The 27118-nt window shown below is 35.1% G+C and overlaps 1 protein-coding gene across 1 annotated transcript; it reads left to right on the top strand.

The window, feature by feature from the left end:
- Positions 1-26890, top strand: LOC144450498 (obg-like ATPase 1). The gene is made up of 13 exons (XM_078141136.1): positions 1-113; positions 1700-1813; positions 2931-3001; positions 4034-4045; positions 4235-4295; positions 4553-4680; positions 6425-6600; positions 8588-8665; positions 9780-9877; positions 11476-11616; positions 23098-23194; positions 23557-23679; positions 24549-26890. The coding sequence occupies exons 2-13, from the start codon at positions 1716-1718 to the stop codon at positions 24657-24659; spliced, it is 1194 nt and encodes a 397-aa protein (XP_077997262.1). The 5' UTR covers positions 1-113; positions 1700-1715; the 3' UTR covers positions 24660-26890.
- Positions 26891-27118: the final 228 nt, after the last annotated feature.

Raw genomic sequence — 27118 nt, 5'->3', positions numbered from 1 at the left:
TCGAAATTTGTCCTCCATTACAGGGTTTCCCAACTATCTGCAATAGCTATAATAATTTTCGTAATTCAGCCAAAAATTGACCAAGAGTAACTTATTCTGATTCAAGCGAACAGGTTGGTAGAACTGTTATTACTGTTTGTTAACTATGCACTGTCTCAGACGAGTATATATCAATCAATGTACGTACACCATGTTTCCGTCTGTGGTGACTAGCTGCCACATGTCTCATTTTCTTGCAATGTGTGTGAAACATGACATTTTCGAATTTCTTGGCGCTGCATGCAACGTGCTATCAGATTGTATGACCACTCATCTCAGTGTAGGGGAATGGGGTTATGGAATTATCCTAACAAACAGCGGATAATGGTGGCCATATGTACAAGTTTGTATGCATATGTTGCGTTCACCAACTTAAAATTTTGAATTTAAAATACAACATTAATATGTCATTAAAAGTATAAGCAATTTACAACCAATATTACATTCCCATGCCAAAGTAAAGGATAACGTGTGCACAATAGTAGAATACATTCTTAAACTAAAAATACTTCAGGAGAAAGCAGATCACCTTAAATGACCTATTATGAAATAGATATAGGCGTAAAAATGATTGCCACACAATTGCATCATTTCTGTTGTTTTGACTGTTGTTACCAAAACAAGTATGGAGTAGGTAGCTTTATTTAGACGTGACAAATAATGTACATGTGCAATCTAGTGAAAGTATCATGTAAGGTCAGAGGTCAGAGGTTATAGAGGTCAATGCATAGTCTCGGTTACGTTTGTGGCTCACATGTAATGGCTACTGCAGTCAGAGTCTTGGAAAATACTAAACCAAATTTTATGTGACTTCTGCATTCGGTTAGGATGCACGAGCGGAGGACTGAGAGCAAATAGCGAAACTGCTCCAGTACTGCATCTAGCACAAGTCATGCAAATAAGGCTATATATCGAGTTTGTAAAATTACATTATTATTTGAAATTAATTGGTATCTGTTGCTCTCGATTTTGAGTTATTTTCTTCTGTTTTTGAGTTTTTTTAGTTCCGCTGTTTAACAGGAAAACAAATGCTACCCTAAATTACTCGGTGCTTAGCAGGCCAACTGATTGGCCATATTGTAACTTGTATTAAAGGAACAACTACAGAATCAGTCGGTAACTTTATTGTAGATTCAGGTCAAAATTGAAATTTCTGTGTTTTAATCTACCCATTGGTAAGTATTTCTACCAGTTTTCACGCTCTCATCTGGACTTAAACTTAATGGGGGCTTATAGATTTTTTTTTTTGGAGGGGAATTACTGAAGAAGAAGTAACCGTCATTTGCTATTCACAGAATTATGTATGTATGCATCATATATAACCAATTCAATGGCTTAATTAACTTAAAGGGGAACGCCACTCTAGGAAATTATGGTATTTTCAGAAAATTTTGTTTCTGGAAAGTCATTTCATGGTTTCACATCACATAAATTTAAGCATGATTACCAAGAAACACTAAATTAAAACTGTATTTCAACTTCATTCTAGCAGTGGGTCACTTGCATAGTGGGACTTAGGAGTCATACATATGTATTAGTTGAACAATGGATATTCATAACTACTCTGAAAGTAATAAGCACTTAGGAATAATACATTTACAAATCAATAGTTCTTGTTTGATGTCAGATTTTCATCATCTTTTTTGTTTCAATGTTTTAGACAACGAATCTACATAATGCCACCAAAAAAGAAGGAAGCACCTAAACCCAAGCCTCTGATTGGCCGACTGGGAACTTCACTGAAGATTGGTATTGTGGGATTACCAAATGTAGGGTGAGTTAGGAATTTGAAAATTAATGAAATATGTACCTTGTATTCAAATGAATGTTCGTTGGTGTTGGTATTAAATGGGGATGTGTATTTATAGAAGTCAAGTTTTGTTACAAATCATATCCTAGGGTGCTAAGGCACTGAAACCAAGAGCTTTGAAATTAAATGGACTAGAAAGCTTAAGTGAAAGAGAAGCTGTGAAAAGAAGCCATGTCTTAGCATTGTAAAGGAAAAAATGCAGAATGGTGTGCAAAAGTTGTATTTCTATGTGATCAGAACTTTTGCCACATAAATTTCACAGCTGTATATCATTTCATGTGAATCAGATAACATTGATAGTAATAGAACCCATATCAGATTCCTCTGATCAGAACTTGTTTTATCAGTGGTGGACAATAGGATCTGGTTTTGAAGGTCCTGAGAAGTCAAACATTTACATAAATTTACATATGTTTTCAAACAGACATACATTAATGATGATAAAAAGACAGTAGCGGGTGCCTCTGAGTCTGATGTTGATTCAACCGATGCTATTTATCAGTTTGTTTATGTCTATGAAAGTTAGTTATATTGTACACGACAATATGACCAACTTTCACAGACATAAGTAAACTGATAATAATAATAATATTGTTGGCTTTTATATAGTGCTTTCCCACTTTGTGCTTAAAGTGTTTTACAATTATTACTCCTGGTGCGGATCTATAGCCGCAAAACGGCTCTTTATACTACAACTCCCTGGGGAGCATACAATCCATTGCAGCCTCTATAAGCGCATAGGATTAAAGCATTCACAGTGCAACCTCTAACCTACCAGGTCCCCAATTATACAGCTGGGTTGACTGAGGCACAGTCATGGTTCAAATCTTGCCCATGGACTTTAGCCACTTAGAAACAAACGGCAGCGATGGGACTTGAACCTGCAACCTGCAGATTCCAAGCCAGCGACTTGCCATTCACCCATCATGACTCCACAATAAGAACATGACAAGCACCTACATCAGAGGCACTTGCTGTTTTTCTCTCTCAGTGTATGCCAGGCATCTCTAGAAACAATTTGTGTATATGTTATGATACAATTGTACACAAAAAGTCATCAGACCTCTCTGTCTTTTTTCAGGAAATCAACTTTCTTCAACGTCCTAACCAAGAGTATTGCAGCCGCTGAAAATTTCCCATTTTGTACAATCGGTAATTGAAATAAAAATTATTTTTACTTTTTTTCCCCCAAAAAAATGTGATGATTAAAAAGCTGCAACTAGAGTGGTTTTGAAAACTAATACGTCAGATTACATTAACTCATAAATTATCATACACCCTGCACAGTATTGAATCACCTGTTGGTAAACATATTTATGTAGCTATACACATAACAAGGTAATACAAACCCAGTCAAATTTGCTTTTGTGTTGTGCATCCTAAAATCAGTGCTCAAATGAGATCACAAGTACTATATACTGCTTTTGGATAAAATGAACTCCTAATTAACACCTACAATATCTAATTATTGGTATTTGAACAACTTTCAGTGTATATATATTGTTGGTTGTCTAATCAGAAAATAATACTTCATTTTTAACTAGTGCAGCTTAAAGTGGCCATACGGATGATGATTGGGTATTTATTTTGGATTTTTTAAATTTATAAAATAAATTTATCATGGCATCCTACTTGAAAAATCAATGTGAAACAGCATATACCATGTCTGTATTTGTGACTCTGAGTCAATAAATTGCAAAAGACTGATAAACTTGTAAATCTTTGTTATTGTACGTACAATAACAAACCTTTTTTACGTATTTATTGCATCAAACACAGACTTGGTCTAGGTTGTTTGACATGGGTTTTTCAAGTAGGAAGCCATGGTAAAGTAGTTTTGTGAATTGACAATCCAAAATAAACACCCAATCTTCATCTATATGGCCACTTTAAGGAAAATAAATATATTTAATATAACATACTTATATTTTATTTCAAAAGTTATATTTATGGACAATAACGTAATTCAAAATTTGCTTGTTTATAAAATGTTACATGTGGAATTTTGAAATATATGTTTATTTCATGTATGTGTTTTGGTATATTGGTAGTCAGTTATGCATGGATGCTAAAACGTGTTTTCAAAACATTCTGTGGTGATGAAGATATTTTTCACATTGTAATCATTTTAATGCTAACTCTTGTCTTTCTTTTATTTCTCATAATTGCTGACTGGTGTGACAGATCCCAATGAAAGTAAGTACTACAATGTCATTGATACTAAAAGTATGTGTTATCATCATCGTCATCGTCATTGTCATCATCACTGTCATCATCGTCATCATAATCATCATCATCGTTGTCATTGTCATCACCATCATCATCATCATCATCATCATTGTAAGATTTCCCATATTTATATTGTTCGTTCATTTTATTTGTCAGGCAGAGTACCAGTGCCAGATGAAAGGTTTGATTTTCTGTGTGACTTCTACAAACCACCAAGGTAAGGTCTAGTAATACTTGACCTTGTTTACAGTTGAAAGTAAAAAGGAAGAAAAAAGTTAATTTCACAACTTCATAATGCTGACACACTGACTGCTCTCTCTCTCTCTCTCTGTCTCTCTCTGTCTCTCTCTGTCTGTCTCTCTCTCTCTCTCTCTCTCTCTCTCTCACAATGTTTATGATTTTGAAACATTCTACAGTAAATTTTATTATTGAAGACAATGTTTTGTTAAAATTGACAATATATTTTCATTTCAGCAAAATTCCAGCATTCTTGAAAGTGGTGGACATTGCTGGGTTGGTGCAAGGTGCCCATGAGGGACAAGGTCTCGGCAATGCCTTCCTCTCCAATATAAGTGCATGTGATTCAATATTCCACATGACAAGTAAGTTCCTACTTCTTCTTCAACTTTGAGGAGTCCAGAGATTTTCTCATCATACTGAATTGATGGACCTCTCTGTTAAAAGACATTTGTCAAGCCATAAAGCCAAAGCTCTTTGCTACCTGCAAGTGGCATAGGCTGGGTTTATAAGCCTCCTTTTGATGATAGTGATGGTACCTCAATTAAATTGTTTGAGTATGATGTTAATATAAATGCATAACATCTATACATTAATTCCCAATATTTTTCTCCTTTATTCACCCAAGGAAAATATGAGTGACCTAAGGGGCCTTGTCACTGTGAGTCTAGTGACTCATAGTGACAAGGCCCCTTCGGGCACTTGTGTTATTTGTCTGAATGAAGAAAAGTATTGGGATTACTCAAGCAAAATTCATGCAAAAATCGGGGAAAATAATGGTGATTTAGATCATTTTGACTCATATTTTAGCACCGCAGACCCAGTGACTTAGACATGGCTTGCCTTGACATAGCACGACCAGGGTATATAATCCATATTTTCTGTTCAGACAATATCTTGGTATGTGCATGGTATAATAAAAATTGCCTGGGACTGTTAGTGATAGTATTGTATCAGTGAATTGTGTAATTGGGGTTTCCTTGACATTCAAGTTTAGTCATCAGATCATTTAAGTATTGTGTCCGAATACCAAGTTTGGGTACAGTCAGTGTTTTTTGTAAAAATGGCAGTGTTTCCCCGAAGAGTCTATGGTAAATTTGTTTGGGAACCCAGGTAAAATGATATTGGTAGATTTTACCTACTTACCGCCCTTTGTGGAAACACTGGTAGTGAACCCCGGTAACAGAAAGGGAGAAAAAGCGTAAAAATGGCAGTGTTTCCCCATAGCGTCTTTTGTTTGGGAACCTGGTAGATTTTACTTTCTTACTGGCCATAGCAAAAACACTGGTAGGGAACCCTGGTAACAGAAAGGGAGAAAGGGGTAAAAATGACAGTGTTTCCCCATAGATTCTATGTTAAATTTGTTTGGGAACCCAGTTAACATCACATCGGTAGATTTTGCCTACTTACCACCCTTTGCAAAAACACTGTAAGTCTATAGCAATTGATGGTTAACCCTTTCATGACTAGAGACGAGTTTTAAATAATATGGGGACCCAATTTATATGAATATTTTCATAATTACAATAATATTACTTTATTAGGAAGTAACATTTCTTTAATTCCAGTCTAAAATGAAGTTGATATATGCCAAAAACTTACATAAAACAAGAATTTTGTCCAAACAATTTTGGCGGGAATGTTTTCAGTATTGAAGGGGTTAAATATGCTTCTGATCAGCAAAGTAAAAATTAGCCCTAAAAGTATGGTGATTCGGTTTATGATACCTTCAACTTGTTACGGAGTGTGAAGGATACCGTATCAAGTTATGTCTAATAATAACTCGCATTTTAAACAAAATAAAATTTGTTGGTTTCATTCATTTCACATATTAGTACAGAGTTGACATCGACCCAAACGTAGTGATGTATGAGACTTGCTAGTCAACTTCCACTATATTGACAACATTTACAGATCTTACAGTTCCAATAATGACAAGAGTAGTCCACAATACATTTAGCGGACGCTTCCTAGCAAGTCTCATGCATCACTTCTGCCTAAGCTCAGCCTGATGCCAACCCCATATTGATAAGTGAAAGTGAATGAAACTGTGGAGCTTTATCCTGTAATTCAACGATTACACGTTTGATTTCTCTTACATACTTTCAGGAGCATTCGAAGATGAAGATGTGACACACGTTGAGGGCGATGTTAATCCTGTCCGGGATATGGAAATCATCTTTGATGAATTGAGACTCAAAGATTTGCAGTATTTACAGGATAGGATACAGGATATGGAAAAGAAAGTGAAACGAGGTGGTGACAAACACCAGCTAGCTGAATTAGTAAGTATGTCCAGTGTGTAAGAAAGAGTTACATGAGGCAGTGACAAAGGCAAGATAGCTGAATTAGTAAGTATATCCAGTGTGTAGGAAAGAGTTACATGAGGCAGTGACAAAGGCAAGATAGCTGAATTAGTAAGTATATCCAGTGTGTAGGAAAGAGTTACATGAGGCAGTGACAAAGGCAAGATAACTGAATTAGTAAGTATATCCAGTGTGTAGAAAAGATAGTCACACGATGTGATAACAAAGGCAAGATAGCTGAATTAGTAAGTATATCCAGTGTGTAGGAAAGAGTTACATGAGGCAGTGACAAAGGCAAGATAGCCGAATTAGTAAGATTATCCAGTGTGTAGGAAAGAAAGTCACATGAGGCAGTGCCAAACCGACTGAATTAGTAAGTATCCAGTGTGTAGAAAAGATAGTCACACGATGTGGTGACAAAGGCAAGATAGCTGAATTAGTAAGTATATCCAGTGTGTAGGAAAGAAAGTCACATGAGGCAGTGCCAAACCGACTGAATTAGTAAGTATCCAGTGTGTAGAAAAGAGAGTCACGCGATGTGATAACAAAGGCAAGCTAGCTGAATTATTAAGTATATCCAGTGTGTAGAAAAGAGAGTAACAAAGGCGCTCATGGTAATATTATTATTATTAGACTTTATTTACTCTCGATAAACTGTTGAGCCAGTAGCTCTTCTCACACAGTATCGAGAAATGTGAAGTGTCATGAGTATTTACTCATGTTTCACAGTCATGTTGTCATAACCCTGCTGAAATGATTGGGTTGACTTCTAAGACTGTTAATATTATACACATTATACGCTGTTTAGAGAGTTGTATTTCAGAACAATGTCATGTTTTTTTAACCAAAGAAAAGTTTATTTCCCTTCTCTCTACCACAAACCTTCACAGTATACATCATCTAGCAATTTTCATATTCAAGTCTTTTAAATCAGTTATGAATGAACCTGACACCTATAAATGTTTTCATTTCTTATAACATTTATTTATTTATTTATTTATTTATTTATTTATTGTACATTAGCTTTTTGTCCAATCCTGTTCATGTAAAAATATCACATTCTTTGAACAGTGGACTGTCGCTGTTTACTGAAATAATAATAATAATAATTATTTTTTACTAATGATGTTAGGTGACTGCTTTGACAACATTGAATGTGAATGGCAGCATTAGCTTAGTAAATTGTTGTTACTTGGATTTTGTCACTTACTAGGCAATGTTGTGACAAGTGTGGTCAACTCTATGGCAATGCATGGTCAGATTACAGTAGTCCCATGTCCACAGACTACCAATCCTTGTCATGGGGCTACCATAATTTGCAGCTGGTAGCCCACTCAGGCTACCACTGATTATGTGAAGATAGGTAGATTTACAGACATGAAAGTATTTTAATAACACACATATTTCCAATAGAGGAAATCTGTTTTCAGTTCAGACTATCGGTCACCATCCTTGGGCTACCACTTTCTGAAATTGGTAGCCCACTTGGAGTACCAAAGAAAATAGTTACTTTTGAGCCCTGATGCCATGATGGTAATGTATCTTTGTCATTCAGGAATATCGCTAAATCTGGATAAATGTATATTCTGATTAGGATAAAAATATACACTGTGCTCTCTGCATTTATCAAAATCAGGGTAAGCACTTTTCCGGACCAGGATAAATGGATAATTATTTCCGATAAAATATTCTTTTAATGTGTGTGTTTAAAAATTGCCTTGGACAACCTATGTCTGACGCCAAGCTTTTTTTTGTAGGTCTTTGATAGTAGAATGAATATACATACATGTTTCCACATATACCATGTCGTAGTTACACGTGCCAGAGTATTCAAAGTTCATTTTACCCACAAGAAGTTATCTCAATCAGGATATCCCAATGTATATTGACTTGTGTGTTGCAGTATGTCATCATTCAAATTCAGTCAAAATCATTAACACCAGTTTTATCATTTTCTTTCAAACAGAACACTTTGCAGAAAATACAGCATATTTTGGATGAAGATAAGAAACCTGTTAGGTTTTGTGACTGGACTGGCGTTGAAGTAATTATATATTTTTTTTCTCATATAAACTTGCAGTGATAGGGATGAGTTAAGAGATAAGTCAAGAGATGTTTGAAATAAAGGGAGCTGTGTTATTGGTTGAGAGATGAGGTCGGTTATCCTTTTGAGAAGGTTCGGCGAATTGTATAAAGTCAACTCAGTGATATTGGTAAACATGTCCATAGACCACCTCCATAGAGCATGCCCTCTAGTGATGAAGTAGACCCATGATGTATGCATTTGTCAAATTCATTAATATTCCCCAATCTGATTAAAATCTTATAGAGTTGAATGGCCATTTATTCACTACCATTACCTTTTTTTTTTGCTCGAATATTATCATTTTTGTTGACATTTTGCTCTTGGTCACCACACCTGCCCCCTTGGAAGGTGTGACTCACGGGAGAACAAAAGTGAACTTAATAAAAAACAAATAGCACTGTACATAGGAAATAGAGGTAAATATAGAAATCCAGGCAGATTCCTACATTACTTTTTATCAGATTGTTGTAACCCCTAATTGAAGCTTATTCTCATGCTATCTGTGGCATCAAATCTGAAGATCTCTTTATGTCTTGCTCAATGAGGTCCTAAGATGAAATTTCAAATTCAACCGAAGTCACCCACACAGTCATTAACATCATGGCTTTGTTAATCAATCACAAAATTCTGTCCAATTATAGGTTAGTGTTTATTGGAGGCAATTACATAATGTTCAAATATGGTATATTTGTCATGATGATTTACATAATGTCCAAATATGGTATATTTGTCATGATGATTTACATAATGTCCAAATATGGTATATTTGTCATGATGATTTACATAATGTCCAAATATGGTATATTTGTCATGATGATTTACACAATGTCCAAATATGGTATATTTGTCATGATGATTTACATTATGTCCAAATATGGTATGTTTATGTATCAGGATGCTACTTATTCATTGTAACAGTGGGGGTTGTAACAGTTTACTCATTTGCATGAACAAGTTTAGGTTCATGATTTCTCGGTGAGCTAGACGGGATCAAGAGTTGATTCGTTATACCACAAGTAGATCAATACTAACTTAAGCCCAGCTCACCCTTTGTCAATGATTTCTCTTGCAGATTGAAGTTTTGAACAAACATCTTTTACTGACATCTAAGCCAATGATATATCTAATAAATCTCTCAGAAAAAGATTTTCTGAGAAAGAAAAATAAATGGTAAGTTTGTCTGCGATGTCTAAGGGTGCGAACTATATAGTCCCTATAAGGCATAAACAAAATTGTGTGGTTCTGATTACATTCAATTTTAGAATAGGTGGGGTAGGTAGATTTATTTTGTTTTTTGTTTTTTCCAATGTGCGAGTGTCAAGTTCAGATAGTTATGTTTTCTGTTGTTTTCCATATGGTCTCTGTGTTATTGGTTTCTTCTCACCAGATGTACAGCCATTACAGATTGGAAGAACAGTTTTATATTGTCTTTTTAAGTGAAGTTGGTGTCTTTTTCTGCATTCACTATTTCTTGCGTGACTTCTCAATTTGTAGCGATTTTATTATTTTTTCCTCAAATACATAAAAATAAGTGGGGGGGGGGGGGGCAGTGAAAAAATAGGTGGGGTTCAGTTAACCAAAAGGAAACAAATTTTTCTGTATGCCTAAGTCGTAAAGTCACCAATGTTTAAAGATAAAACTATTTAACAGGTGACTGAAGTACAATAACCATGTGCTATAAGACATAATGGCTACTTGTGAAAAAATGAAATACATGCACCGCAAGTAGTTTGAATATATATATGTCTAGTGACTTTGGGGTATATGTGTCAGTGTTTTTGCTAAGGTTTGGGAACCCCGGTAACAGAAAGGGGAAAGAGGTGAAACTGGTAGTGCTTCCCATGCAATGTATCATAGTTTAGGTGGGGAACCCCGGTAAAATGATGTGGGAACCCCGGTAGATTTTACCTACTTACCGCCCTTAAATAAAACACTGTGTGTGTATATGTGTGTATGTGTAAGTGCAAAAGTAATGAGTAGAACAGTCCTGATAAATGAATCAAATTGTGATGTTTCAAATGAATATTTTTTTAACAAAGGCATGATAAACAACCCATAACACCAAAGTTTTCTGTATGTACCACAATTGTTTATAGCACCCATGTCAAGTGTAAAAGTATACTGTTTCATTTGCTAATTGACAACATTAGAAAGGCCACATGCTAGGCTTGTAAATAAAGCAAATGAAAAAATATACTTTTACACTTGATATGAATGCTATAAACGAGTGTAGCACATAGAGAAAGTGCTTTACTTCAGTGTTACTGGTTGTAAGTAGGTGGCCACCTGTGACCTGACATTACAGTAAAATATGTGAAGAAAGATCTATGAATATGAGTGTATGTTTTCTTGCCTGTGTAAGTGAATGAAAGTACTTTTTTACCGCCCCCCCCCCCCCTTTGCAGGTGTTGTAAAACATTATTTTGTGTATTTATTTGTCACACTAAAGATTACACACACAACCACAAAATTAAATACAACACACAATCATTAGGAAAGAAAGAAGGGGATGCATGTACTGAAACTGTGTGATATACAATTTGTTCAGTCCATCTGAGCATCCATCTTTTTGTGTGTCCATCCATAATATGTCATGTCTCTGAAAATATCCAATTTCATTCAAACCTGGCACAAAGGTGATATACTGTATGGAACATATGCAGGTCACTTTGTCCTGCAATAGGTGGAAATTTGAGCACATGGCAGCCATACTTGTGGACAGTTTTCATTTTATGAATAAATCATTTTTTCCCTTCAATTTTTGGCAGGCTTGTCAAGATGAAAGACTGGATTGATAAAAATGACCCTGGTGCACCTGTCATACCCTTCTCAGGTGTGTTTGAACTGAAACTACAAGAAATGGAGGAGGCAGAGAGAGTAAAATATATTGAAGAAACAAAAATACAAAGGTAAGTAGCTGTTTAGCACAACTGAACTGATAAGGTTCAGTAGTATTATAAGCATGGCAAAGTGTGTGTGTGTGTGTGTGTGTGTGTGTGTGTGTGTGTGTGTGTGTGTGTGTAAACAATTTAAAGTAAAAAACTGCTGGACCAATTGCCATGATATTTGGTGGGTGTATTACCTTGGGTGTTCAAATCAAAACGATCTTACCACCAGTGTGTGATTTGGGTCAAAAAACTCAAAAGCTACTGGGTAGATCGTGGGAACATTCTTAAGGGTGTTTAGATTAAGAATTGTTCACGACATGATGATCCCATCAGTGATATGCAAATTAGGGGAAAAATGTGTCTTTTTGGTCAAAAATCTTTAATTCCAAAACTACTAAGCAGATTAGGGTGAAATTTAATGGGGATGAATCTGGGGGTGTATAAATGATGAAATATTAACCATATAATGAGTGTTATTCTGCAGATTTTCTTCAAAACCTTTTGGTACAATAAACCCTAGCAACCATGACCACGCCCTTAGCAATGATGAAATAATTCATTTTCCTTATATGGTTATACACTGTCACAAAATGCTGTTATGCCCTTATATGCTTGTGCCAAATGACAAAATGATTTATTTTCCTTATATGGTTATGCAGTTTCACAAAATGCTGTCATGCCCTTTTATGGTTGTGCCAAATGACAAAATATTTCATTTTCCTTATATGGTTATGCAGTTTCACAAATACTACCATGCCCTTTTATGGTTGTGCCAAATGACAAAATATTTTATTTTCCTTATATGATATGGTTATGTAGCCATATCCTTGTATGGTTGTGCTGTGTATAATTTACATAATGTGACATTCTCTTTGAGCATTCAACTTTACAAAATACTAAAAAATGTGTTAAATGTTGTGAAACTTTTTTCAAAGTATGACACTGGTATGACACAGCCTTCGGTTGACTAAGATAGACCTAAACTGAATCTATTGTTCTTCAGTGTGGTAGATTAAAGTGGCAGAAAGTGATTCCTCTGTTGTGTGATTCTAATCATCCTATGATCAACATAGTGTAAATATAATTGTAAATCCCAAAACAGCACTGCAAGTTCATGGAACTCTAAATAAAATTAGTTTTCAGAGACGCCTCCCTTCTGAGACTATAATTAAACCAACATCCATTCAATAGCTTATCACTGTTGTTTCAACATGTTGTGACAATAGTTTTAGTTTGTGTCTTATCTTCAAAAACTGAAGGCTCAACTACCAGGGTAATATCCTAAAGTAATGAACAATTCCACACCATACTTATGGCTAAAGTTTGTAGTTGAATAGCACTCCTAGTGGCCAAATTGTGCAATCTTTTATGTTTACGATTACTGGAATATAGTATATTGTGTACTGTGTTTGGATTACTTATCCATCTTCTGTAAAAAAAAAAATAAAGAAGCTTTTGAAATAAGTGCATTTCCTACTTTTAATGCGCAAACAGTTGTTAGAAACCTTTTTTTCTGCAACATGAGTAAGAAGGTTTTCAGAAAAAACAGGAAGTCTCCATATGCCCTATTCTTATTCTTATTCTTTATTGGAATCCAATCAGCTTTCTACAAAGTAGTGGCTGTTTTTCATGGAGCCATAAAAATATCTTTAAAAAGTACAACAAAACAGAGTAGTCGTGTACTGACGCTAAAGAGTTAAAACATGTATACAATTCAAGAAACGATTACAAAACATCAAGTACGTGTCGGGCACATGCCTGTTTAAAACCATACAGTTTAAAACCATGCCTTTCACTTTGTAAATGGAGAACAGTATGTCTCTGACTATGATATCATTTGAACTCTTGACCCTTGAACTCAAGGTCAAATTTTGCCCTTTGGAAGGCATTTGATGGGACAGTAAACCTGTGATTGAAATAATATTAAGAGGTTAATACAGAATCTGGAACTCTCCCTTGAAATTCTTTGAATTCAAACAGCAAAAATACTGCATCGGAAGAAACTTATGAGTATGCTGTTGGGGACAAGTTTGTTTTGCCATATGGTAGCATTGATTGTGTCAAAGTGATCCCCATGGGGATGACCTCGGGGTCAATGCATAGTATATATAAGCTTTGGCACTGTAAAAATAACAAGTCACGCAATGATGACAAAGACTGTGTGGAGAGGCTTTTGTCAGTAGAAACGCTGTGAACTGTACATACAGAACTATACAAGCCTTCAAAACTAGCCAAGTTATCACTGATATTAAGTACATGCCATTGTCTATTGCCAAAGTTTATTTGCTGCAAAGTTTAGACAAATAGTCTTCAGGATGGAATGATGTGTCAAGTGGGAAATTATATAAAAATGTATAGTTTCCCTTATACAGCCTTGTCTGTATTCCATAGTTGCTTCCTTAGTACATCAGACTGGAGGAAAGGAATCTGTTACAAACAGGGAAAGTAAACAACTGAATTGGATTAATATTATAATAACACTTGGCACAGCATGTATGGTTTTTAGTACAACTAAACTGGTGCCATTTTTTGCTGTAAACTGGAGATCAAAATTATTCCACAATATTTTGTATGTATGTTATGTTGCCTTTAGGAAATTCACTCAACTGTAATTGAGGAATTACAGAGATTTGCAGCTTTCATTTATTTGTTTGATTTATTCATTATTGTCCTTTCTGTACATGTGAATTTAACCCTGTATCAAAGGGTTCATGAAGTTATTACCCTTTCTGTGTGTGAATTTAGCCCTGTATCAAAGGGTTCATGAAGTTATTACCCTTTCTGTATGTGAATTATAACCCTGTATCAAAGGGGTTGTGAAGTTATTACCCTTTCTGTATGTGAATTTAGCCCTGTATCAAAGGGCTTAATATGAAGTTATTACCCTTTCTGAATGTGAATTTAGCCCTGTATCAAAGGGCTTAATATGAAGTTATTACCCTTTCTGAATGTGAATTTAACCCTGTAACAAAGGGCTTATGATGTTATTACCCTTTCTGTATGTGAATTTAACCCTGTATCAAAGGGCTTATGATGTTATTACCCTTTCTGAATGTGAATTATAACCCTGTATCAAAGGGCTTATGATGTTATTACCCTTTCTGAATGTGAATTTAACCCTGTATCAAAGGGCTTAATATGAAGTTATTACCCTTTCTGTATGTGAATTTAACCCTGTAACAAAGGGCTTATGATGTTATTACCCTTTCTGAATGTGAATTTAACCCTGTATCAAAGGGCTTAATATGAAGTTATTACCCTTTCTGAATGTGAATTTAACCCTGTATCAAAGGGCTTAATATGAAGTTATTACCCTTTCTGTATGTGAATTTAACCCTGTAACAAAGGGCTTATGATGTTATTACCCTTTCTGAATGTGAATTTAACCCTGTATCAAAGGGCTTAATATGAAGTTATTACCCTTTCTGTATGTGAATTTAACCCTGTATCAAAGGGCTTAATATGAAGTTATTACCCTTTCTGTATGTGAATTATAACCCTGTATCAAAGAGCTTATGATGTTATTACCCTTTCTGAATGTGAATTTAACCCTGTATCAAAGGGCTTAATATGAAGTTATTACCCTTTCTGTATGTGAATTTAACCCTGTATCAAAGGGCTTATGAAGTTATTACCCTTTCTGTATGTGAATTTAACCCTGTATCAAAGGGCTTATGATGTTATTACCCTTTCTGTATGTGAATTTAACCCTGTAACAAAGGGCTTATGATGTTATTACCCTTTCTGTATGTGAATTTAACCCTGTATCAAAGGGCTTATGAAGTTATTACCCTTTCTGAATGTGAATTTAACCCTGTAACAAAGGGCTTATGATGTTATTACCCTTTCTGTATGTGAATTTAACCCTGTATCAAAGGGCTTAATATGAAGTTATTACCCTTTCTGTATGTGAATTATAACCCTGTATCAAAGGGCTTATGAAGTTATTACCCTTTCTGTATGTGAATTTAACCCTGTATCAAAGGGCTTATGATGTTATTACCCTTTCTGTATGTGAATTTAGCCCTGTATCAAAGGGCTTAATATGACTTCATTACCCTTTCTGTATGTGAATTTAACCCTGCATCAAAGGGACTTTTAAGGTCATTGCCCTTTCTGTTGTTTTTTCAACCCTGAATCAAAGGGCTTGTGAGGTCATTGTCCTTTCTGTTGTTTTTTCAACCCTGAATCAAAGGGCTTGCGAGGTCATTGTCCTTTCTGCTGCAATTTCAACCCTGAATCAAAGGGCTTGTGAGGTCATTGCCCTTTCTGCTTCAATTTCAACCCTGAATCAAAAGGCTTGTGAGGTCATTGTCCTTTCTACTTCAATTTCAACCCTGAATCAAAAGGCTTGTGAGGTCATTGTCCTTTCTGCTGCAATTTCAACCCTGAATCAAAAGGCTTGTGAGGTCATTGTCCTTTCTGCTGCAATTTCAACCCTGCATCAAAGGTCATAGGTCATAGGTCATTGCACTTTCTGCTGTAATTTCATACCTGCACCAAAGGGACATACAAGAGGTCCACACCGTCTCTGTAAACATGATGGATAGACAGGATTAGCCATTTACAAAACAGAAAGATTTCAGGATCAATACATAGAACAGCTGTTACATGAAATTGTAATCTAATTTAGTAGGTCTTGTAACTTGCATCTATATTTCAATTACTATCATTCCATTATCAGGAACATATTTGAAACCATTAATGGTAGTAAAGTGTTGTTGGTGTTTGAATGAAGAATCCCCTCTCATTATAACGTGTAATTGTCTAATGATAAAATTCCTTGACCCAGTACAATCATCTCCACTGTCTGTATAGTCAAATGGATTTCTCTACCACCAACAGCCAGAGTTTGTTGATATAAACATGATGACATTATCACATCCTCACGTCACCTACATTCAAACTAGAGGTTGAGTTAGTAGTATACTTAACAAAGTAACCACTTACAACCTCCTGTCAGTGTGTGATGTATTACTACTGACATGTGCTGTTCATCCCTTCCCCAGCTGGAGATTTAGCTAGATTTTCGATAGAATTTGTCCATTTGACTATACGTTAAAAAGAGGTCGTAGAGAACAACTACATGTATAGTAACTAGACTAGAATTTTACCCCCCAAAAAACACTAATAATTAGGATATTTATTATTCATGGAAGGCACAATTGCCCCTTAGCTGAATTTGAATATAATAAACAATAGGCACTGAACATAAAGAATCGATACATTCATTAAAATTTTAGAAACTTTTGCTATATTTTGTTCATTTTTGCTCATTGAAAATAACTTCTAATCTTGATTAGAAAAAAAAGTGGAAGGTCTTTGTCTCTCTGTCGACAAATGATGTCTTGATGTCCATATGTAAACATTACAAATTCAGACCATTTGTTTGTCAACATTTGTAAATTTTCGTGGTGCTAATAAGGTTTGATGTTACTATTGAAGGATCCAATATTACCAATGCAATGCTGCAATCAGCAGTACAATGGTAAAATTGAAAAATAAAACCAAATTTTGCAAATGCAAGATTTTCAGGTACAGTCTCTAGGGTGAGAGCACATGGTCTCCTTTTTAAGTGACAGTAACATATGTAATTCCAACAACACACTGACACTGCGGCAGCTGAAAAGTGTATATCAGGCTGATTTTTTCAATTTTCAATTTTCAATGCAGTTGTAGTAGATTTTTCCCTCGGCAAAATATCATTTAACTACACTTACAATGGCTTGATTTTAATGAAAAAGTTGTTTTCAATAAATGTCTGTCGCATGAATGCCTAATAGATTTTGCAGTGTGGCCCCATTGATGTACAACTTCAAAACATCTTTGTACACCCTCTATTGCCAGTACGTGCGTAAGTCTAAAAGACTCAAATGTGCTCAATCAAGTCACTACTTTTGTGTGCGCTAAGCTTAACAATCCTGCTTTCATAGGCAGAAAACATTTAATAACTGAAATATTAAAAAGGAATGGGTGCAAAAAATAGTGAAAGGATAGCAGCTTTTGAGGTAGAAGTCTGACAGATTAAAACGGACTTGTTCAGTACAAAATAAAAGGGTGAATAAAATTGACGGCTTCAATGAGACGGAAGTACTTTTTAACTTAATCACCATAGCCGTGGAGTGGATCTGTGTAAACTTGAGAAATGCTTTCACAGTCGGAGATTAAATAATATTTGAGTATGTTCAGTTATTGTGGATAGATATATAAAGGGAAATGTTTCCTGAATAGAGTGCTAGTGTTAGAGGATGTCAAGAGGCAGGAATCAATCACGCTGTTAGCTTTTTATGTTATTTCGTCGTTATTTCTAATGATTTGTAATTAACGTTTTACATTATTTCGTCGTTGGTTCTAGTGATTTGTTAGTTGCCCAAAGGGGGACTATTACGATGGGTTCCAACTGTCCATTCATGCATCTGTTTGTATGTCTATAACACATCATTTCTCAGACATGCAATATCCAATTTCTTTCAAACCTGACACAAAGGTGACATGTCATATGGGACACATGCACGTCACTTTGTTTTGCGACATATGCAAATTTGACCGAATGGTGCCTATATTTGCAGTTAAAATCAATATTAATGGCAAAACTCAAAAATTGTAACACATAGAGACTCCATTCAAGTGTCTGTCCCCTATTGTCAGGTACAAGCTTTCTACTAAGACATTACCCTTTGCCATGGCATTAACCTTAAGGGTGTTATCAAAATCCAGCTATTTCTTGCCAGTGACAGACACTTCGTCATATTTATTTGTTGCCAATTTCTCTTAAATCATGTCCACAGGTAGTATAGGAGAAGAAAATGTAAACAAGGATTACTTTTAGTGCTCATATAACTTTTTACTGAATGGCAGCCATATTGGAGTACAATGTACATAGCAAACAACATATTACTGCATAACTTCAATACATAGAGTCCATTCAAGTGTCTAACCCCCATCTAATCACATTCTTGTAAGAAAATGACCTCTAACCTTGATCTTGACATTCTGGTGAATTATCAAAATCATGGTATTTCTTGCATATTGCTGAAAGTCTAACATTTATGTGTGGCCAGTTTCTTTGAAATGATGTTTAGACTTTTTGTATAAATTAACTCTTAAAGGACAGATTTTTTCATAAAAAGACAATTTTTCACATGTTTGACTTTAAACAGTTTTTTGACTACAGAGTACGTATAGCCTCATCATTTTTTTTTGGGGGGGGGGGGGAATGAATAATTTGAAGCAAATTATTTGTATTATATAAGAGTTATTCATAATTTATCAGTGAAAGTGATTCTATTTCTATGCTAATTTGTTTTGCCGCAATCATTGCATCAGTTAAAAGCTAAGATAAGTTAGATTTACATTATGTTCACATTTGCTTTTAGATCTAGTGTTGGATTGTAAGTGTCACTTGATATGAGTACAGTTGATACGACTCCAGTGATCAAGTCTTCAGTTTACTAAGATAGGCACAAGCTAATCTATTGTTCTCCAATGTGGTAGATTACATAAACGAGTGATAGTAGTTCCTCTGTTATGTGATTCTAATCACCCAGTGATCAAGATAGTGTAAACATTGGAAATCCCAAAACAGTAATGCAAGTTCATGGAACTCTAAACTAGTTTTCAGAGACGCCTCCCTACTTAGACAATAATTAAACTAACTTCCATTCAATAGCTTATCACTGTTGTATCAACATGTTGCAACAATGGTTTTAGTTTGCGTCTGTCTTAGTAAACCAAAGGCTCAATTACCCAGAGTAATATAATATTAATCTTTTTATCGCATCTAACCAGGAGTCATTCACTATTCAGAGTGCCTGTCATTGAGAGTATATGATGTTAAAGTTCAATGTTTAAATCCCATGGTTTTGGATTATCGTTATCCTATCATATAAACCACAAGGTATATAGTTATTCTATTTTTCAGGACCAACTTTTTGTATAACTGCCAGACAATTGTTTTTTCATCTTTATTCGATATTGTCCTTTAAAGTGGCCATATGGATGAGAATTTGGTATTTATTTTGGATTTTTATTTGATAAAACAACGTCACTATGTTTTTCTACTTGAAAAAATAATGTGAAATAACATATACCAAGTCCATGTTCACATCTCAATAAACAGCAAAACACTAAACAATGTGTAAAATGTTTGTTATTGTACGTACAATAACAAACTTTTTACACTTTTTGCATCTTTTTGCAATGTATTGAGTTATGAACATGGACTTGATATGTGTTCTTTCGCTTAATTTTTTCAAGTAGAAAAACATAGTGAAGCTGTTTTATCAAATAAAAATCCAAAATAAATACCAAATTCTCATCCATAAGGCCACTTTAAAGTGGCTATGTGGATGAGGATTGGGTTTTTATTTGGGATTTGTAATTTATAATCAATTTTATCATGGCTTGAAAAATCAATGTGAAACACCATACGCCAAGTCCGTGTTTGTAACTCAGTACATTGCAAAAAGCTAAAAAATGTGTAACAGAGTTTGTTATTGTACATACAAAAAGCACAATAACGAACATTTTACACACATCAGTCTTTTGCCATTTATTGAGTTATAAACAAGGTCTTGGTCTATGTTGTTTCACGTTGATTTTTCAAGTAGGAAGCCGTGATAAAATTGTTTTATAAATTAAAAACCCGAAATAAATACCAAATTCTAATCCACATGGCCACTTTAAATCTCTCCAATCTTAAAAAAAGAAAGATGTTGTAAGGTCACGAGTGATAAGAAACCTGCGAGAACGAGATCATGTAAGGGTTGTAAGTAGGTCAGAGACATTGAAATATTGTAATTGATGTGGAATTAGTTGATGTCAGCTATTTGAAGTGTTATTGTGTCACCTTCAAGAGATGTGAAACACTTCCTTTCATAGGAAAAGGCACATTTGTTATATTGCATTTTCTTCAGTGTATTAGTCTTCAGTTGTACAATTATGATGCCCCCCACCGTTCAGACCTAGGACCGAAGACTTCAATGTATACTTAAAAAGTAAACTTAATCGATGATAAATATCATGAAACTGATAAAAATGATTTGGAGCATTGTCGTCTTGGCAACATGTTTTGAAATGTTGTAGCATTGTTGTCATGGCAACAATAGGAGAACAAAGGACAGCAACTGAATTTTTGGGAGCAACTATGTTAATACTCGCACGTTATCCAAAATATGGTACTAGATACTATAAGAAGCTTTTTAAACAGATATGCAGTAATCTAGGAAAATATTATGACTTTGAAATTATTCATCTTCAAATTGATATATTCTTGTTGTGTTATGGGTATGTCTGATTAAAATTTGTAAAAAAAAAAAATGCCAATTACAGACAGAAGAATACTATGAATCATTTGTTTTGTTAAAGGTCCCAAAATTTCAACAAATAAACAATAGTGTTTGCCCAAATACAAACTTGTGGTATCACTAATTTACCATCCATCACATTTTGATATTCTCCTGATCTTGCCATAGAGGGCAGTGATTTTTATTATTATTTCATGAAATCAGATAAAGTAAGGGTTGGTTAGAAATGTAAAAATAAAAAAGTCCTCCCAAACCTAATAATCAGTTTAGTCCTTTGTAAGTACATTAGGTCATTGTATACATTTCACAGTGCACATGTACTTTACAGATGCACTCACTTCCTAATTTTCCTTAAGCTAATAAAAAAGAACAAGTAACCTTGAAAATTTGTCTCTACTGGAATTCTTTCCCATTAGATCAGTGTCAAGTTTCAGCCATGGCTTTCAAATAGACAGTCTTTAATTTGCAGTTACCTTGGACCACACACTGGGAATTTTATTTTAATGGAATTGTATTCATCTTTTGAAATTGGGCTGTTCAGCGTTTTAAAGCGCACAATTTATAACCATCATTGTCAGGAGAAAATGTCTTGTATGATGCTAGTCTTCATTCTTGAGGAGTAATTATAGTGGTGATGATGTCGCGTGTTCTGAAACGGAAATCCAGACAATAAAACCTATCTTCATTATTGATCTTGAAGTAAGTTCTCTTTGTGCTTCAAGTTGTCCAAGTAAATTTAATGAAAATCTTGTGGCATAGCGATGTATGAATTATTTACAGCTGTTGACAATACATGCCATCTCCTTTTTATCGTGACAGTAAAATTTCTTTGACGACAGGCTTTTCATTTCCTATCTTTTAATCTACTATGCGATGAAAAATTAAAAATGTGTATGACTTGAATCTGTCCATCAGTCTATCACTGGCTTCTAATCTGTCTATTATTAAACTGTCATTTTCTCTCTCAGGTCTTCCCTCTTCGAATTTCTGTGTGTGTGTTTGTGTACTTGGGTTTCTGCCTGATTGTCTGTCTGTCTCTTTGTCTTTTTCTCAATTTGTCTGTCCATTTGTCTGTTTGTGTGCGTGTCTTTCTGTCCATTTGTCTCTGTCTGTGTGCTTGTCTTTCTGTCGATTTGTCTGTCTCTTTCTGTCTGTTTGTCCATCTGTCTGTGTGCTTGTCTTTCTGTCCATTTGTCAGTCTGTCAGTCTGGGTGGCTGTTTTGTTTGACTGTACCAGGAAAATTTAATTTGCATAATTATGTATGCTAAAATATACGGTGTAGATTATCTATATTCAAAGGCATTGATGTACAATACTCTTATATATAATGTGTGGTGATATTTCTACATGATTCGCCTGTTTTCATCAAAGAATACAGATTTCAGTTTATGTGATTTTGTGTACATAGAACAAACACATAGTCATTTGCATATAGGTATGCCAGTAATCATTTTGATCTTTAACAGCAATGGTATGTACATGCACTGGTGCAAGTACGTATAGAATATATATCAAGGAGTGCTAAGCACTAAATTGTATTTCCTACTAATACCACGGCTGACTTTGTGGTAAATTCCTACTAATACCACAGCTGACTTTGTGGTAAATTCCTACTAATACCACAGCTGACTTTGTGGTAATGTCCTGATGATGGTCGTTATATCACTGCATCCCATCTCAGATTTTCATATAATAATGTTAGTTTTTATATAACACTTTCCCATTCTGTGCTCAAAGCCCTTTACAATTATTATCCCTGGCATGGATCTAAAGCGTAGAACGACCCTTTATACTTTGTCAACTCCCTGGGTAGCATACAATCCATTGCAGCCTATATAGCCACATAGGATTAAAGCATTCACATTGCATCCTCTATCCTACCAGGTCCCCACTTATACAACTTGGGTAACTGAAGCACAGTCATTGTTCAAATCTTGCCCAAGGACTTTAGCCAATCAGAAACAAATGGCAGCAATGGGACTCGAACCTGCATCCTGCAGATTCTAAGCTGGCCACTCTAACCATTCATCAATCACGATCATATACACCTACACTCATATTCAAAGCCGGTCACATTGGTCGGACCGTAATGTTGTCATTGATACAACATGTCATATTAACACATTACTTCTGAGTAAGGTAATTTTGAAATATCATCTTTATGAAATGGTTTCTATTTTTTGTTGTCCATTGCAGTATTCTGCCCAAGATCATTAAAACAGGGTTCTCCGCTCTTACTCTTCAGTATTTTTTTACAACTGGTGATGATGAGGTCAGAGCATGGACAATACAGGTAAGTATATCCACAGTTCATTTAAAGGTATTTTATGACGAGTCATTTCATGATTTTTACATCACCTACATTATGTTCGATTGCAGAGAAACATCTACTTCAACTTCTGCCTCCTTTTGGTTTTTTTGCTGTTGGCCACTTTACCTCATGGGAGTCAGCAGAAATCTCAAACACATACTCACATTTGCATCGGAAATCACGACTATTTGAATACTTGGTGCATACAACTAGATATAAATCAAATGTCAAATTGTTAGAATGCATATTCATGGACTCATAGAATTTGGGATTTGCTTCCAACTACGAGTAGAAATTTTGATTGACTAAAACGAATGTCATATTGTGTTTATGCATATTTACAGAAAGGAATGAAGGCACCTCAGGCTGCTGGTAGGGTTCATGGAGATTTTGAAAAGGGTTTTATTATGGCTGAAGTCATGAAGTATGAAGACTTCAAAGAATTAGGATCAGAAGCAGCCGTCAAGGTAACATGTCATCCCAATTTGTTCTATTGGTCACATCTCATTTGATGTTTGTAAGCTGTTATTATATGTACCATTTCATTTATTAGTCAGGATCATGGACTAGATTAGTCCCTAATGGACTATATCGAGTGTCCTCACCAGAAACATACTATCATTTATTAGTCAGGATCATGGACTAGACTAGTCCCTAGTGGACTATATCCATGGTCCTCACCAGAAACATACTATCATTTATTGTAGGTACTATATTGTTAGCTATTTTATATATTTAATTGTTTTATTTTGTGTTCTCATTTTCTGGTGAAATAAAGTTCAATAAATTAATTAAAGACAGATCAATTTTGTAATAGTATACCAAAACAGAACCAAGAAAATCAATGTGAAGTGTCCATGTTGTCAACAGATATGTGTATTATGGAATTTGTATTTTATATTTAGCTTTGGGGTAGTGTTGGAAGTTAGTAAATGTGTCATCAATTGCTGCCAATTATTCCCTTTAAATGGGAACACTTGATTTTATCATAGTTGCCTTTCTTTATGCTTAGGGGAACCAGAAAGGTCATTAACCGTGCAATGTACGATCTCTCTAAATAGAGATATCATTTTAAAATTGATATGTGGCTTAGAAGACGCTTGCTGTACACTTGTGTGAGGCATCATGGGAATTAACAATGTTAGGAGCTTCTTTTTGTCTTCACAGCTGACGTCAACATTGTGATGTACAGTGTACAGCAGGTATCTTTTATTTTTTGAGCACCACAGGATCAATGACGTTGATCTACATTGTCATGACTTAGAATCCAATATGTGTCGTTAGCTTGTGCTATGTATAAATCTCATTTTACCATTCGTTGTTGTCTTTCCACTAGGCTGGTGGCAAATACCGACAGCAGGGTAGAAATTACGTAGTTGAAGACGGTGACATTATTTTGTTTAAAGCCAACACTGCTGCAGGACTGACAGAGAAGAAGAAGAAATAAAGCCATGCCAGGCTATATACGCTAACATAGACCACACTAAAACTTGATTATAAAATTTGAGATCATAAATTTTAAAATTACGCAGACTGTACTCAATTCTAAACCAAAATAATAGCGTTAACTTTGTCTGTTCATGGCAATAGGGAACTTGCAAACCTGCCATGTTGAATGTTGCATCATGGGAAATGTGATAATAAATACTAATCGACTAGTATTATAAACGATATTGTTACATTGTTTGTAAACACAAATAATCAATTCATGACCATTGTGGGAGGTTTATTTTATCAGTAGCTCCAGATTAGGTATTACGAGAATCACAGATATTCCCATAGTCCTTTGTGTCTGAGCATGCTCAGTCTGCATTGCAAGTTCCCTATTGGGAAAGAGACAAGTTTCATGTTAATTATTGATCAGAGCAATAACACTGGGGATCTCCATCAATTGTGTTTTATCGATACTTGAGAAATTGATTGAATGTGTGAGTTACCATGTAGAAGCAGACAATTTACTATCGCGTACTATGTAAGTAACTTTCACAAATATAAATGAGCTGATAAGAGTTTTGGTGATAATCTACATCTCAGAAGGAAACAATGTTTGTATTTATATCAATGATCTTGTGCGTTTACTATGTTTTATCATTGCATGAAGTCTTTCCCTTAGTTCTCTTCATGCAACCAAAGTTAACGCTATTCATTTCATAGTTGTATCGTGGCATGAAGTAGTTTGTTAGTCCACTTCATATAAGCAAAGTCAACGCTATTCATGCCACAGTTGTATACACATCTAGATACATTTCTCATCTCTTGTACTGACAGTAGTATTTTGAGACATTCATCACCTTCCACCATTTTGATTTCCAGTTCTTTGGAATTCTCTAGTTTTCTTGCAGATATTTTGCTAATTCTGCCGATATACCTTGCTTCCGATCCATTCGGCAAACGTTAGTCTAGTGCTATTATACATCAAATCTTAAGATCTCTCTTTAGGTCTAGCTCAATGAGGTTCTGAGATGCATGAGCTGAAATTTAAAAATTCAACGAATGCCACCCACACAGTAGACTGACAGATCAGCCAGTGTGAGCGTGTTTTGAGCCCTCTTTCCCTTTTTAGGGGAGGCTGAAAAGCCTGGACCGAGGACGATGTCATTACAGTCTACCCACGCAGTCATTAACATCATTTCTTAGTTAATCAATCACAGAATTCTGTCCAATGATAAGTCAGTCTTTATTGGGGGCCGTAATTACCAAATATGGTACATTTGTCAGCTCAGGATGCTACTTACACACTGTTTACATCATTCTAATAGTAAGGAGTTTACTCATTTACATGAACAACTTTTGGTTCATGATTGAGTCGTTTGACCAACCGTGGTTACAGATGATGCGATACGTTGGCGTCCAGACTAAGCACACATAACATACATATACCCATATTTACATCAGTGATGCAACATAGGGTAGGTGGCCTGAAATTAGCATAAAAAGTCTGACATCAGGGTTATTTACTACATAACTATATTTGATTGGCTGCAACCAGAAATGGCTGCATCCAGTACATTCGTCTGTGCTGGCTGATAACGCAGCACAACACTATGACCAAGATTCATTTCATGCATGTCTTTAAGCAAAAATGACATCTGAGTGAAAGGCCATCCATAGAAAATGAAACATTGTGTTGTATCACTGTATTTGTAACACAAAGACCTCCCTCCCGCTCGACGCTTCTCCAACTTATGGTACAGTCTGGATAATATCTGTGATGGTTAAGACTATTCCATTTTAGCAGAGGGGTGTATATTCCCCTCCTATCATTGATGTAGACACATGTAGGAGACATCACAGAGTGTATTAATCATACAGGGTCTGTGTTATAACGCCATTTTCAACACTTTTTTTGTAAACACTACTATCATATCACATGTTTCTGTACATTTTAATGTATTTTTAAAGATTTGCTGAAACATTTTTTCAAGTGAAAAATTTATGCCACCAGTCCGATTCGTAAAGGTAGTTGAGTAAGTGAGGCACAACAAACAAACAAAAACAAAAAACAATTTTACTTTATTTGTCAGATAGTTTTGACTTCAGGTGGCAAAGCCTTGTTACAACTTTTCATATGTAAATAATATGCATAAAATGTTGATGATGTCACAGGCCATCATATGCAAATTTCTTGTTTTCTGTACTGTCACATGTCAGCAGTCTGGCCAATCACAAATAAACTAATGAAACGTAGCAATTGTGTGTGTACTGTTATTGGAGGAGTAACGTACTCAAGTGTGAAATTACTGTTGAAAGTACATTTGCATGAAAATATGTTAATCATTTAATACCAAAACTGTAGTAGCAAATAGGACAACTGAAATGGGTAGACAAGTGATAATAACATTAAAAAAATAGACATAATATGCTTAGAAACCAAGACCATACCCATAACAACAGCAAAGTGCCTTG

Source organism: Glandiceps talaboti, chromosome 20 (assembly GCF_964340395.1).
Source record: "Glandiceps talaboti chromosome 20, keGlaTala1.1, whole genome shotgun sequence".
Classification (NCBI taxonomy): Eukaryota; Metazoa; Hemichordata; class Enteropneusta; family Spengelidae; genus Glandiceps; species Glandiceps talaboti.
This window is presented reverse-complemented; position numbering and strand designations above follow the sequence as displayed.

What these genes read in the sequence shown, in the direction of transcription:
- LOC144450498 (XM_078141136.1), top strand. Translation starts at nt 1,716, where the DNA reads ATGCCACCAAAAAAGAAGGAAGCACCTAAACCCAAGCCTCTGATTGGC. An exon ending in GACTTCTACAAACCACCAAG is followed by an intron (nt 4,296 to 4,552) that starts GTAAGGTCTAGT and finishes TTTTCATTTCAG; the next exon opens with CAAAATTCCAGCATTCTTGA. An exon ending in AACACCAGCTAGCTGAATTA is followed by an intron (nt 6,601 to 8,587) that starts GTAAGTATGTCC and finishes TCTTTCAAACAG; the next exon opens with AACACTTTGCAGAAAATACA.